The 16,226-nt window shown below is 30.5% G+C and overlaps 2 protein-coding genes across 3 annotated transcripts; both read left to right on the top strand.

The window, feature by feature from the left end:
• The first annotated feature begins 7,500 nt into the window (after nt 1–7,500).
• LOC124828591 (coatomer subunit beta'-1-like) lies at nt 7,501–10,878 on the top strand. The gene is made up of 11 exons (XM_047301934.2): nt 7,501–7,624; nt 7,958–7,984; nt 8,078–8,139; nt 8,232–8,286; nt 8,524–8,560; nt 8,682–9,007; nt 9,637–9,768; nt 9,864–10,012; nt 10,192–10,260; nt 10,353–10,392; nt 10,624–10,878. Exons 1-11 carry the CDS (start codon nt 7,622–7,624, stop codon nt 10,645–10,647), a joined length of 924 nt encoding a protein of 307 aa, XP_047157890.1. The 5' UTR covers nt 7,501–7,621; the 3' UTR covers nt 10,648–10,878.
• A 965-nt stretch (nt 10,879–11,843) lies between these two features.
• On the top strand, nt 11,844–16,226 carry LOC124828589 (aspartyl protease family protein At5g10770-like). 2 transcript variants are annotated; one of them, XM_047301933.2, is made up of 5 exons: nt 11,844–11,963; nt 12,238–12,258; nt 12,420–12,481; nt 12,644–12,698; nt 14,745–16,226. In XM_047301933.2, the coding sequence occupies exons 3-5, from the start codon at nt 12,479–12,481 to the stop codon at nt 16,001–16,003; spliced, it is 1,317 nt and encodes a 438-aa protein (XP_047157889.1). In that variant the 5' UTR covers nt 11,844–11,963; nt 12,238–12,258; nt 12,420–12,478; the 3' UTR covers nt 16,004–16,226. The 2 variants fall into 2 exon arrangements, with proteins under 2 accessions (XP_047157889.1, XP_047157887.1); XM_047301931.2 differs by lacking the exons at nt 11,844–11,963; nt 12,238–12,258; nt 12,420–12,481; nt 12,644–12,698 and adding an exon at nt 13,274–14,387.

The following is a 16,226-nucleotide window of genomic DNA, read 5'->3' on the forward strand; positions in this document are numbered from 1 at the left end:
CTAATAATTATCCTTTAGTGTCTTATTAGCAAAACCTTTTTTTTTTCTGGTTCAAATGTTTCTTAATTTATTTTTAAATAATAATAGAATGACATACTTTTACATTTATTTGATACATACTATAAAAATAAAATTATTATAAAAAAGTAATTAGTCATTTTACATTATCTTTTTAAAAAGTAAGAAAAGATAATATAAAATGAATGTAAAAAATTTATGTATCAATGTATTATTTTTCTTTATTTCCACAACAAATGCAAGCGTGAGGACATAATTTTTTCATATCCTTGCAAATAATATATCTCAACAAAAAACAACAACATTGTTATAAAATCTAAAAACAAACAATTTAAAAGTAGTTCTTATCTGAATATGACACAGTTCTATGCTGATAGTTCATGTTCAATAAATAAAACTCCACTTTCGGTACACTATTTGGCAAATCCAAAAGACTGTTTCTTACGTGATTTGGTTCTATAATCTATTTAACTATTTAACTATTTAACTATCCTGCATAGTGACCGACACCTTTGTTTATAAATTTCATACATATATACGAACATGTTTTGGTTTATAAGTTTATATAAAATAGTAGAAATTTTCCATGCCTATTTATATTTTACAAAATTTTTATTATTGAGAGAAAAAAAATAATATCATAAAATAATGTAAATATACATTACTATTCTTCGACGAATAATATTACAAAAATACGTTACCTTAGAATATTGCAAATTATATATTTAATTCAATGCACTTTCTTGGGAGGAAGAACCAACATCAAAAAAGTCTTTTCCCTTTTGACTCTCCAATAATTTAGGCAAGTGCTTGAGAAGTTGGGCAAACATTTCAGGCAAAATTCCTCTTTCAATGTGGCAGCATTGTTCATTACCCAATTTAATTACTAAATATACTAATATCTTCATGTATTATAAATTCTAAATTTTAAGATTAAAGATAATTAAATAATTTTAATTTTTTTAATTAAAAAAAATTATTAAAATATTCTTATATCTAAAATATGTCTTTCTTTATAAATAAATTTTTTTTGTCAACTAAAATTTAATATATATATATATATATATATATATATATATATATATAATTAATAATGTATAACACACGTTTACATTTCTTTCATATATATTAAAAAATAAAATAATAATAATAAAAATGTTGAATTTTTTATTTTTTTTCTTTTTAATAAAATAAAAAAGTAGTATAAAAATTTTGTCTCTATCATTTCTCATAAACATATATGCATGTTCGGATTAAAACACGAGGTGGTTGCTGTAGCATAGTTGTCTTCTACATTCTTCCACACTCATCTGCTTCTCTTTTTCTTATGATTCATATCAACACAAGGATCACCTTAAACAGATTATATGTTTATATTGTTCTGGCTTTGTTTATAGCAAGTTGAATTCAAACAATAATATTATTAATGACTTGCTTTATCAGATTGTAATCTCACTAAAAATCACCTCCTACCGTTCTTCTTTGACTGAAATCAACCTATCACAGAAATTAAAACGTGAAACCAGAAAGAGATTAAAGAGAATATAAAGTACTGCAAGTAGTTCTAGCAGGAAAATAAGGTTAGGTTTAGTTAGGAGAATTAATGCAACAGTGTTTACGCGTTGATTGAAGTTCCATCTATATCCCACTTAGAAGATTCACCACTAGAAACTCCACATCTGGATTGCTGTTTATAAAGACCAACCAAATAAAATTATCATTGTCATCCCACCCATAATTTGGCCCCTGATTTTAATCATTTCATGATCGATTTAATTATTCATAAAATCGATACCATGAGCCCACCACCGTTCTCCATCATCACACTTTTAGGTACTCAGTGTCTATCCCTTACTTGGTATATATACTACTGCAAAATTCTGTCAGTCAAGACTCCATTATAAGTAGTATGTACGTACGATATCATTCGAAAATAATGCTTTAAAATAAACAGTTGTAATATTTCTTCACTTCCATTGATGACCAAGTTGCACACCTTATTAGAGACATAAAGGTCATTTATTTATACAACTACAAGGCTTCTTTCATAAACAAATGCAAGTAGATAGACAGAAAGGACATTCTGACAGATCCAGTTCACATGAATGAGAATGAGTTGGTAGTATGGTCTGTTGGTATATATTTGTTTCGATAGGTGGATTGAGAATTATACCTTCATATATGTTATTTTTTTCATGTTTTAACTAATTTTTTAATTATATTAATCAATTATCACACTTAAATTTTAAATATTTAATAAATACAATAATTTACTTCCTTACCTTATATTTGTATTTTTTATTAAGTTCGGTTCAATCATGACCCAATATCTCTTAAACATGTTTTTACATTGTTAATCAAAATATAAATTAATGTGCAAAATATCAAACAGTTACTAAATCAGTTGGTGACGTTTCCACTAACATTGTTTTGGAGTCTAGGATTGACTTTTTATGTGTTTGACCGACCAACTACCTAAATTGATGGTTATGTAAGTACAATATTGTTGAGATATAAACAAAGTTTTACATAAGATAAAACAAAAGATGAAAATGAGTATAAATATTTATAAAATATTTTTTTTACTAAGAGGTTTCTTGGAGTAGTACTAAAAATAAATCCGTAAAGACAAAGTGAATAATATCTTATCAGTGTATTTATGAAGCCTGGCAAGCGACCAGTACTGGAGCGAACAATATCTTACCGGTATAAAGTAGATTTATGTAGATTGAAATATAGAGAGACTTTCTTCTTCAAATTTGTGCACAACTTTTCCATTTGGGTTTTGAAAATGAAGTAACTGCCCTCGGTGCAGAATCAAAGAGAGTCAAAAGTTTGGGCAGGGTGAAGCACTCTAAGAGCCACTAATATTTTTGAGGGTAGATAGATATTTAGAAATAGACGGGAGAATTGGTGTAGATTCTACTGAAATGAATAAGAGAAAGGGAAAGGGACAGACTGATATACGCGGCGGGAGAGAGTTGCGTTAGATTGGTGCATGCGTGTTGGATTGACAAAGATAAGGAAAAAATTTGATGCATGATGAATGAGGTACCCACAATTGATGGATCAGATTCTGAGGGAATTCAAAAGGGAACACAATGGATGGAGTAGATGCATTTTCCTTTCCCATTTTCAGAGGTTCTCTGCTTAGTATGAATAATTAAAGCGTTGATGGCAACACGTGGTCTCTCACCGATGATGTTCTTGTTGGTCAGCGTTTCCAAATTCCTATGCATTCATTTTATTTTGCTAACACGAATTTGATTCTTCCTTTCCGAATGATCTAACTAGATTTCTTTGGAAAGCTTTCTTCTTAAAGCACGGATCAAAATTAATCTTATCAAGTCATTTTTATCTTTGGGCTGGAAAAGGAATACGCACTATTATAATGCACCTTTGCTTTTTGGCTTATCAAAATCATTTGCTAATGGGTATGCAGAAAAGTGTCACCTGTACTCATTAATCAAATCATAAACCTCAAACTCAGAATTTCCATGTTTTCTGTAAAGAGAGCGAAGGGACACTAATGCATGCACGTAAAACCGTGCAATATCTATCAAAGCATTCACACCCTCAAGTCAATAATTTAGTTGATCTATTATTATAATGTTTTTAATTCAAAATAAATGCAATCAATCATGTATCTCTTTACATAAGATTCCTTGATAGATTTCAATTCTGATAGATTTCAAGATAGACTTACAATTAGTATAACTGTGATAAATATGCTTAACCTATAAACTTAATTATACGTTATATTTAAGACTTTTTGGAGGTTTGTGACCGGTGGAAGTGAGACGTCTATGTGGCTAGTCGTGGGAGCATACATCAATATTATACATAAAGTTTATATTTGGTTGATGATAAATACGTAATGTATAATATACTCATTCTGGCACCTTTTGGTATAGTTAAAAATTAATTTCTTATACCATTTTTATTTCATGTTTAAATTTATGACTATCAAACGTTCAATTAAAAGTAACTTATGTAAGTTACTTGAAACTTAATTCATTTAAACTATACAGCATTTTGAGTCTGAGCAAACCGTTAAATAATATGGGTGAGAATCAACCAACGAAGAAAAGAAGAGAGAAAGCAGAAAATTTGGAGGCTGCTCAAAGGAACAGATTCCCTTTTCAAATTTGAACTTATTGCTCAAACTCAGCAAGAGTTGCTCTGACGAGATGATAACTGTTGCAGAGTCAGACTGAATTAATTATAACGGTGAATCCTTACTTCTTGCCCAATGGAAAAGCATGCACCAAGTGTCACAGTTCAACTTCTAGTATACCTGGACCATTGAAATCTGCATGCAAGCCACCCTTAAAAGATTGCATATCAGAATCATTGATATGGCCTCCACCACTACAACCTCATCACAATTTTAAATCTTCTCAACAGTACCAGGCTGCCACCCATCAAATATTCATCAGATGCTTTTGTGATGTACAAATTCAATTTGTGTTTTTCAATATGTTTATCAGTAATATGTCTGTCTTGTACGTTTCATCTTCCTATAAAAACAACAAAAAAGACACTGATAATAATTTTGTGTATTATTTTCACTTTGTTTTATATTTTTATCAGTAAAAACGTACAATCATAGTATATGGCATATAAACTACATAATTTGAAAAATCCGAAAATAAAATGACAAATAAGAATATAATGGGTTTTTGTCACACCAGTAAACATTTTTAAAGAACGGTTGCAAATCAAAGATTAAAGATATGTGTTAACTTAATAGATATATAATGGACCAGAATTGGGTCATGATTAGCGTTTTATTAATTATATATTCATTTTAAAAACTATAAATAAAAGTAAAAAGCAAGAGATAGTCGTATTTATTGTAAATTTGAGACTTTGTTCAAATGACCATCCAGACTAATTATTGACTTAATTAAGCAAGTGAATATCTTTAACAATACCACAAACGGTTTGAAGTGTTGGAAAGGAAAAACTTCGATTAAAAGATATATAGATTTACCTAAATAGACATGAAGTAAAATTTGAAAATATATTTTGTAAAAATACTCGACTCTACACTCGAAACCAAATATATATATATATATATATATATATATATATATATATATATATATATATAAAATCATTGTATTTTTATAATTTTACGACTACATTTGCATGTTTTAGTTTTCTAAAAGGAAGTGTTTAATGATTTTCTTAATTCTGGTATTTAACTTTTGTATCAGTTTTTTTCAGGTATATATAGATTTAAAATAGAAATACTACATTTAATCCTATATGTTGAAAAAAATGAGTACTTGTAAATGTTTTTGTTCCACTAGGTTGGTAAGAATCCCTTGTTTCATCGATCTCATCCATCAGTTGTGCTCTGGAGTCTTATCAGATGAAAGAAACGCACAGAGAAACCATGCAATAACATATTTATGGACATTAAATGCGCAACGAGAAACATTACAACACAACGATTGAAAGCATTAGGTAAGGAGGCAGCTATGTATCTGGGTGCTACACTAGGGGCGCCCCTTAACATGAAACTTAACACAGAAAGTGACAAAGTTAGCTTGGGGAAACGTGGTAAGTGGAGGAGTTTATTCTCGGAATATACCTCAGATGTTTCGGCATTCATTTCTGTTGTTTCGTAGATATAATGATTTGCAAATTGATTCATTTGGGTTTCCCCAAAACATCATTACCAAAAGTCAACTTTGTGGATTTTCAAAGCATGACCGTGTGTTCTGTGCCATTGAAATCATAGTGGTGAAGGCACTGAGGAAAGAAACCTATATATCCTGAAATTGCAGTTTCTGTGAAAGTGGCTAGCTAGTACAATTTATATATATGCTGCCTTTGCACGTGGAATAACATTTACTTAAAAGGAACGACAACAGAAGAACAACATGTGAATTAAGGTCTAAATGACGCATTTACGTGTACAAAAGGAAAATCGGTGGAACCTCCAAGTGTTTTCTTGGCATGTTTTGTCAGAATATAATAACCATTTATGTTTACTCCTAATAGGGTTTGCTGATCTAACCATGACATGTTTAATCAGAAGCTATTCTTGTTTCAATGGCATAAGTATTTTTCTGATGAATAATGATATTTAAAAAACATTTTTTTCACAGTATTTTAACATTATTTGTTATTATGTGATTAATTCATGTTAGTATTTATGATTATTATTATTGATTCTACATTAATCACATAACAAAATATATATATATATATATATATATATATATATATAATATTAAAATATTGTAAAGGATAATTGTTTTCGTGATATCAAAATCAGATTCAAACGACAAATGAACAAAATTTAAGTTACTAACAGTGATGACAGGTTAATTATTACTAATAAAGTGGAATGACGCAGTGTTACCATATGTCTTAAAGACTATAACAGATCACAACATGGGACAGAAGAAGCTAATAAATTATTCAAACATCCACTTGAAATGAATTTTAAAATTGATTTGAAACAAAATTATTTAAAAGTTTAATAAAACTTTTCTATAATTTTTTAAAATTTATTTCTCAATTTAATACAAAAATTAAATATTAATTAAATTGCTTAATTTTATTAGGTTTTCGCTTCTACACTTTAATTCATATAATTATTTATATTAAAATAAATATAAATATAATAAATTTTAAATAATATTTTTATAAAAGTTTCACATTAGTTTTCTGACTGATTAAATCTTATTTTATCTATATTACATTTTCATTTTTTATAGTTTTGTTTCATAATATTACTTGTATTAAAATACATGAAATATATAATTTGTATTCCAAATTTACAATGTACTAAAATTTATAGAATTTATTATCTTACTAATGTAAATAAATAAAAGTAAATTTATTAAAATTGTGTATCGTGATAACAAACAAAACAAAATTACAAAAAAAAAATTATATAGACCGACTAGCAGATTAAATGTATGTGGCTCATAGTAGGAAAATTAGTCCGCGTATTTTCTAATGGGTCAGACCCACCCATATTTTGTGGAACAAATATGACACGTACCAAAAGAGGCAACTAACCCATATTGTCATAAAGAAGGGTAATAAATGAGAGTGTTTTTTTTATGCATTTCCATATATTCCCCTTTTAAATTTCAAAATTATGTTTTGCAATTCAAAAAATTTTACACCTTTCTATATTTTTCAACCGATATTGAAATTTTTTGAAGTATTTGAAAATTTCTTTTGATAAATTTCAAAATTCGTTAAAGAAATTTTAAAATTCATAAAAAAAAGTATTTTAAACAAATTTATGTTGAAAAGAAAATAGGGTTTTCCATTGACCAGTTTTCTCCTTTAAATATGAGTCTTGACAAAAAAAAAAAAAAGCTTTTTGTACGCGTCATGGCCATACAAATTTGAATGAAAAAATGGCGTTACCTTCTGATGATGACGGTCTTAGAATTTTCAACCTAAATCTCCTATTTTTTCTACATTCCTTATCTTAACTGCGAAGGATCCTTAACTATATAACCAAAAATTCTGCTTAGAAAACTGTATAATCAAGTCTCCTCACACCTCTTTCCTATCTGCATTCTCTCTTAACCTTCTTCCTATTTGGTGCTACCAAGTTTATAATATGGTAGGTCACTTCATTCTTTCTCTTTATATGCATTTGCATCTAAAACAGTTTATAATGGGTGAAGCCCAATCTAAAAATTGTTTTTTTATTAATCAATTATTTTACTTTTCAAACAAGTTAGTGAAACAATAGTATTTATTGACTAATTTATATATATTGTTTGAAGCTATAATAAGCAAAATTCATTGACAAATAAATGTTTTCTTTACTAAATTTAATATAATTAACCTTCAAAATTAAAGTTTTCACATGATGTTTTTTGGCAAGGCCCAATGCTTTAATGAAATATGTTAACTATGAACTGACTAATTTCTCGTGATGTCTATTCTGTAGGAACAAACCCTCTCCTTTGAATTTGAGGTATTATTACTTTCTACCTTATCTATCTGTTCATATTCAAATTTTGGTTTCTTACAAAAGCTTTTTAACATTATTTTCCCGATAACTTATCAGAATGAATTTGTTCAAAACACTGAAAGAGTAAAATCTGTTGATCTGCATCCAACTCAGCCATGGTATGTAACAAAACTTCTATATTGACTTATTTAATTAACGTTTTCTATGACATCTGCAACGGGTACTTACATCTGATACTTTTCTCATGTAGGATTCTACTGGGTTTATATTCAGGAACTGTTTCTATTTGGAATTACCAGACAAAGGTAATCAATTATACATGCACTTATATACTAAAGAAAATGGCATAATTCATGATAGCAATAATAATAAAAGCAAATACTGATATAAAACTAAATCTGTCATATTTATTCATAATGCTTAAACAGAAGTGTAACTAGAAACAATAGAACTGGTAATTGTTGTTCTGTATCTCTTTCTGTTTGGAACTTCGGTGTTGTTAACCTTCATTTTTTGGTATATATATTTTGATAATGTGGCAGTCTGAAGAGAAGTCTTTAAAAGTCAGCGAATCCCCTGGTAAATTACAACATCTGTGTGATTTACAAATTTTTGCTTCCTTTGTTGTAATCCTATTTTTGCTACATGTCTTATTGATTTATGTTTGTTCTGTGGTTTTTTTATTTCTCGATGCTTGCAGTGAGATCAGCAAAGTTCATTGCTCGGGAAAACTGGATTGTTGCAGCTACGGATGACAAGTACATTCGCGTCTACAATTATGACAAAATGGAAAAGATTGTCGAATTTGAGGAACATAAAGATTATATAAGGAGTTTGGCAGTTCATCCTTTCTTGCCATATGTAGCGTCAGCTTCAGATGATAAAGTTATAAAATTGTGGAATTGGAAGGAAGATTGGTCTTGTGTTGAGAATTTTGAAGGGCATTCACACTATGTGATGCAGGTGGCATTTAACCCGCAGGATCCCTCTACCTTTGCTAGTGCATCCCTTGACGGCACCTTGAAGGTAAGACATTATTATTATTGTTTCGGTTTAAGAGATCGATGAAAAGTCTTTTTTTCACAACAGTCTGCAAACTCTAACTATAAAGTTTTTCTTTCACTTCACACTCGTCATCATTTGGTCGAGGGAGTTACATGTTGTAGACACTCCGATGTTGAGTAAGGATCCGACAGTATTAACAATAAATGTGCAATCAATCTAACACAATATCATAAGCCTGTATTTGTATTTATAGATTTCTAGATGAATTTCTGATTAGCACTGGTCTAATTACGGTTCAATTAGTAATGGTCTGACTTAAATTTATCATAATCATCTTTAAAATTAACTTTAGCTTAGTCCTAACCGCTCAGCTATCCAATAAGTTTCTACGAGGTCGTAGACCAGTCAATGGTCCGGTTCTTGGCCGACTGTCACACTATACAATCAGTGTCTTATCCACAGATCTTACAATTTTAATACGTTGGAGTAGATTTTAAATTCAACTCAACCTCACAAAACAAGTATGTAAAATGATTATTGTAGTTATTTATATATTGTAAACTTATCTTATTTTTAGTCTATATGAAATCTCTCTTACACAATCTGAAATTCGTTGACTAACATTTTGCTGCAAATTTCTCCTTTCGTAGATTTGGAGTCTTGATTCCTCTGTACCAAAATTTACCCTGGAAGGACACAACAAAGGAGTGAATTGTGTTGATTATTTCATAAGCAATGGCAAACAATATCTTTTAAGTGGTTCTGATGATTACACTGCCAAGGTTTGCTTGTCAATAATTACTCCTTAAAAATAGTTTTTTTTTTCAGTCTTTTGAGCTGTTTCTCATCAAAATCATCATAATCCACATTCCCACAGGTTTGGGATTATCATTCTAGAAACTGTATGCAGACACTTGAAGGACATGAAAACAATGTCTCTGCCATATATGCTCATCCTGAGCTCCCTATAATATTAACAGCTTCAGAGGATTCTACTGTTAAAATATGGGATGCTGTCACTTACAGGTATTTCATTAGTCATCTGATGTCTGGCTTTTACTCTGTAATCATTTTGTTTTCAGTCCTTTTATTTTGGTATGAACAGGTAATTAATTATAAACGTGAGTCTAATCAGATAAAAATAAAAAAAAAGTTAGATAAAGTGATTTTGGATTAAGGAAAGTGTAAATATGTTTAACTTGCAGGCTTCAAACCACGTTGAACTTTGGTCTCGAGAGAGTATGGACTATTGGCTACAAGCAAGGATCATCTAAGTAATTATCTGAAACTTCCTTTAACTCAAAAAAAGAAAAAAACTCTTGCTATAATTTCTTACTGATTGCAATCACATCGCTGCTTCGTGCAGGCTTGCTTTTGGATGTGACAAAGGCTTCGTCATCGTTAAGGTAAATTTCGTATATGCCAAATGAAACAAGTTTTGAGACTGTAATATCCTTATAGAAGTAAATACAAATTTATAATCATTGATTAAAAGCTAGAACAGAAACTCTGACAAAAGTATATAACGTAAAATTTTATAATCTTAGCTACTAATTTTAAATTAATTATTACAATTCTGCAATTTAATTACCTTCTAAAATATACTTCTCACTTTATCAGCTACACCCTTTTTTCAGATTTCAGAAGGAAGAATCCAATAAACCTGGTAGCCAGAAGACAAGTTGTTTGCTGAGCTTAACCGCTAAGAGAACATGATATTCTGCAGTTATGTTAAAGTGTGGTTCTGAGTTGTTCCTAGAATAAATTAATTTAGAATCTACATCTGTCATTATGTAATGTAATTCCTAATGTAATATATTACTGTCTGATTGATGTATTTTCGTTTGAGTGATATATTCAATAAAATGTGTAAAATAGTTTGAGGAGCTTAATTTATATTTGTAGCACTTAAATATTCAAACCAAATAATCAGAGCAAGTATTAGACAGAAGAGAAAATCTAAATATTATAAAGCAAAAAATAAAAAACTTTATTTCATCCCAAGACATTTTAACAAAAAACACAAATATTGAATAAATTTTTGAAATACTAGAAGAAGGGTTACTATGTACACTTTTTTCTTATCCTAAAAAAAATATTATTTTAATAGTTATTGAAATAAAAAATATCATTAAATTATAATAAGATTTTCATAAAAGATAATTATAAGAGATAAGCAATTTCTATAATTTTATTACATTCTTTTTTTTCTTGCTGTAGATATTTATTTGAATTTGTTATGGTTCAAAGTTTTCGATAACTTTTAAGTCAATGATTGAGTGTTCCTTTCAAGTTCCTACAATTCTAAAAAATTTAAAAAATTAATTAAAACTTTATTATGAACTAAATTCACTTTTATTATAAAAAATTTAATTAGATTTCTAATCTTTAAAAATAATTCAATTAGGTTAATTTTATTAAATTTGCATTAACATTTATATATTAAATCATTCTATCTAAAATACTAAATATTCAAATTAATTTTATTTTTTTAAGTAAAGGGATTTGATATATAAATTTTAATGAAAATATAATGTGAATATAATATAAATGAACTAATTGAATCATTTTACAAAATTATAAAACTAAATTAAATCAAATCAAAATTATAAATATAATTGAATTTTTTATAAGAATTAAAGAAACAAAATAGAATTTTAGGCAATTTGAAATAATTATAAATTAGTTTAATAATTATGTTATTAAAATTTTTATACTATTCTTCAATAAAAATATTTTTTCCATGGTGTAAATTTTAAAATAATTAATGTAAATATATTTTCGGTGGCGTAAATTTTAAAATAATTAATAATATTCGTCCACATGGTATGTGATTTCTTGTTATACAAATAAACACATTTATCCTCTCTCCCTCTCTCTCACTGAGCTTGATCTCCTTAGGCTCGTCGAATTCGGTTTCTGATTTCCGAAGATTGATCTCGGTAGAGGCTAGTGCACTCTCCAATCTGAAAAAATGGTGAGCTTCCTCTCTTATCTGCTCCTTCGCAAACGCTTCTGCATTCTTAACAACCTTAGATCTGAACCGAATTACCTTCGATTGCATGCTTTATCTTTCCGCCCTTTGCTCTTTCAATGTCGAATGTTTTTCTACCTGTTACTTAAAATTCAAGCCTCGCGCTTTCCTAACTTTTGCTATTTCAATTTCAATGTGATCTACTGTGGAACCGTGCACTGACCCCGTGTTTTTTGTTTATTTGTTTGTTTTCTCTCTTTGTTAATTGCACTTGCAGTCTCTCAGACTCGAAATCAAGGTAATTCTGTTTGTATTCTGAATCATTGTATATTTGATTTTGGTTTCCGGTAGATTTTTATTTTGTTGCCTAAGAGATTACATTTCTTGGAAAATAAGGAGAGTGTGAATGATTAACTTTCTGGCTATTTAGTCTAACTTGTTATTGTAATATTTGATCAGCGAAAGCTTGCGCAAAGATCAGAAAGAGTAAAACGTGTGGATCTACATCCAACAGAACCATGGTAATGCCTCTTATTCTGCTGTGGTTTTGTTTCTGAATTTAATTTATGATGCCGGGAAACTTTATTATTGAGAATTGCGGGGATTTAGTCATCAGTTGTGATGTTTGTCATCCAAGGTTGGTCTCATTTAATTAATTACCTGAAGCAACCTTGTCAATGCAGGATCATGGCGAGTTTATACTCTGGAACTGTCTGTATTTGGAACTTCCAATCTCAGGTGTGCAATTATTTATGTATATTGTCAGGAATGAGTTCTTTTTTTTTTCTAACTAAGAAATGTATGGTTGATATGTATATCTTAACACTTAGTCTTCTTTTGTTTCTTCTTAGACCGAATTTGAAAAAGTGGATTTTAGAAATAAAAGAGGTGAAAATAATGTTGTTTGAATTAAAAGAAAAAGTTAAGAAATGAAAGAATTTAAAATGATAATTTATGATAGTTAGGAAAGGACGTGATAGTTTTGATAAAAAAATATATTTGAATCGATAAAACTAAATGATTAATATAAAAGTGATTTAAAATAAATGTAATATGTGTAAATTATTATTATTATTATTATTATATTATATACTTATTATCATTATATTAATAATAATAATAATAATAAATATATTTATTATTTTAATTATTATTATACTGTTGTTATATTATTATAATTATTATTGTTATTTTATAATGTTATAATTAGATTTATGAAAACATAACTATCATAAGAATAAGAATCTGATACAATACAAAATTATTTGAAATTAATAATTCTTTTAAAAAGATTGAAACTAAACAAAGCAACAAACTCATACTGCACGACGCAGCCATGAATTTCGACATCCCGAAGAAAATGTTGACGATCACACATTTTTTCGACCTGAATCTGCCACTTTTCGACCTCATTCTTCAAGTCCCGTCACAATCTGGCTTTTCTCTCTCTCTAATGTGACCCAACTGCTATATAGAATCAGTTCCCTAGTCCTAGGGTCGATTCCTAAATTACAGAATCCGTTTCCAGTCCAAGAACCGATTCTTACACAACTGAGAATTGGTTCTCGTCAGATAGTCAAATTGAAAAAAGAAAACATAGACATTTCAGTAAATCTATGTATTTTTTTCTCGAATCTTCTCACTTTTGTGTGGATTCATCTTTCATCCTATCCCTCAAATGCTCTCCGTCAAAGTACAAATCACTTAAAAGAAACACACATCAATTACTCGTCCTTCCATTCCCATTAACAGTGAATCAGTATAAACAAACGCCTCATTAGTCAGACACGGGTGTTTGTCGATTGATCTACAAACAAGCTATTTTGCATGTTGCCTATACTAATGAGCTAGTGATTCAAACAGGGGGGGCCTATTCTATCCAATTTTTCTGGTTTCTCGTAGACTTTTTTTATTATTTCATTGCCTATTGATCTGAGTGTGTGCCATACACAGCAATAGCATATAAAAAATACATTTTTTTTACGTCCGTGAAGTCACCAGCGATCCAATCCAGTCCCCTGACCCACTGCACCAACAAAACAAGCACAGAGCACTACTTGTTTTCTTTTCTCAATACGTGCACGTGAAACCTCAATAATTTGTCATGCACAACCCAAGTGGGGTCTCAAACCCTCAAAGCCAGAACTTCCTCTTTTGTTCTCTTCTCAATGCAAAATTCATCATACTCACAATCTCGCTCTACTAAGCATTTACATCACTGTCACTGTTCCTCTTCATCTTCCGTTCCCTTGCACTGCATCACAATGGCGGAGTCAACGTCCATGTCCCCATACCTCCTCTTCCTTCTTTCTCTTTCCCTCATCATGCCAAATGGCACTCACTCTTACGACAACAACACATTTAACCTGCAAAAGTTGCAGAAAAAACAGCAAAGTGTTGCCCCGGGATGCCTCCTTCCCGAATCAAGTGAGTTTTATTTTTGGTAGTAAAAAGCAAGCTGCTACACCAACCCATCTTTCCACCCTTTTTTTTAAACTTTTTTTTTTCTATTACACTTTCAAATCTCTTTAGTTTTATCAGATCTTTCTTTCTTTATACTGTTAAGAATCTAAAATCCCTTGAAAGAAATTATTCATTTGTGTTTTTCCTTCATGACAAAGTCACCAAGTATAGATTAGCCCATTAATAACTATGTCCATGCTGTATGTTATGTTTATTAGACTGCATTACTTTACAGTGTCTACGAGTAAGTTGTGTGCTTTAAATTACAACCCTTTTGGTTCTTAACTCAGATAAAACTCTTTATATAATCTGAATTCTCAGGAAGGGAAAAAGGTGCTATTATACTGGAAATGAAGGACAGGGGTCAGTGGTCAGGGAATAAAGATAATTGGCTTGAGAAACAGTTGGAATTGGATATTGTCCACGTTCGTTCAATTCAAAATCATATTAGAAAAAAGGCCTCTGGACATATAGAAGATTCCTCGGAAACCCAAGTTCCATTAACTTCTGGTGTAAAATTCCAAACTCTAAACTACATTGTGAGTGTGGGATTAGGAAGCCAGAACATGACAATGATAGTTGACACTGGAAGCGACTTAACATGGGTCCAATGCGAGCCTTGCCGGTCATGTTACAATCAGAAAGAACCTCTATTCAAATCTTCTAACTCCCCTTCCTTTCAATCAATTCTGTGCAATTCAACAATCTGCCAGTCTCTTCAATCGGGTACAGGAAATTCAGGAGCATGCGACAGTAATCCGTCAACTTGTGACTATGTGGTTAACTATGGTGATGGGTCATACACCAGAGGTGAACTGGGGGTTGAGAAGCTGAGTTTTGGAGGTATTTCAGTGAGTAATTTTGTGTTTGGTTGTGGAAGAAACAACAAAGGTCTATTTGGAGGAGCCTCAGGTATTATGGGGTTGGGAAGAAGTGACCTTTCAATGATCTCCCAAACTAATGCTACATTTGGAGGAGTTTTTTCTTACTGCTTACCTTCAATTCAAGCTGGAGCTTCTGGGTCATTGGTTATGGGTAATCAGAGTGAAGTTTTTAAAAATGTTACTCCAATTGCCTACACGAGGATGGTTCCTAATCTACAGTTATCCACCTTTTACATATTGAACCTCACTGGCATAGATGTTGGAGGCGTGGCTCTGCAAAACTTAAGTTTTGGCAATGGTGGGGTGATACTTGATTCCGGAACAGTGATCTCAAGACTGCCTCCATCTGTGTACAATGCTGTGAAGGCAAAGTTCTTGGAAGAGTTTTCTGGTCTCCCTTCAGCACCGGGGTTTTCAATTTTGGATACCTGCTTTAATCTCACTGGGTATAAGGAAGTGAACATACCTACCATCAACATGCATTTTGAGGGCAATGCTGAACTGAATGTGGATGTAACTGGCATATTCTATTTGGTTAAAGAGGATGCTTCGCGGGTGTGTTTGGCCCTTGCTAGTCTTTCAGATGAGTATGAAATGGGAATCATTGGAAACTATCAGCAGAGGAATCAAAGGGTCATTTACGATGCCGAACTCTCTAAGGTGGGATTTGCTGCAGAACCTTGCAGCTTCACTTGAATACATATAATGTCATATACTATAATCATTCATGCAACATCTGCCACAAACATCTTCTTCCACTTACATATAACTAAATGTTCCTTTTCCAAGATAAGAGTCTCTCTCCATTGGATAGTAAATTGACTCCTGTTAGCTTCTAAATGTTGTACTCTGTATTGAAATAATATAGGGAACTGAGATTGCATATTTAGCATCAGTTCATTAACCTTGTTGGAAATAA

The sequence above is a fragment of the Vigna umbellata genome, chromosome 6 (assembly GCF_029865625.1).
Source record: "Vigna umbellata cultivar VRB3 chromosome 6, Vumbellata_1.0, whole genome shotgun sequence".
Lineage (NCBI taxonomy): Eukaryota > Viridiplantae > Streptophyta > Magnoliopsida > Fabales > Fabaceae > Vigna > Vigna umbellata.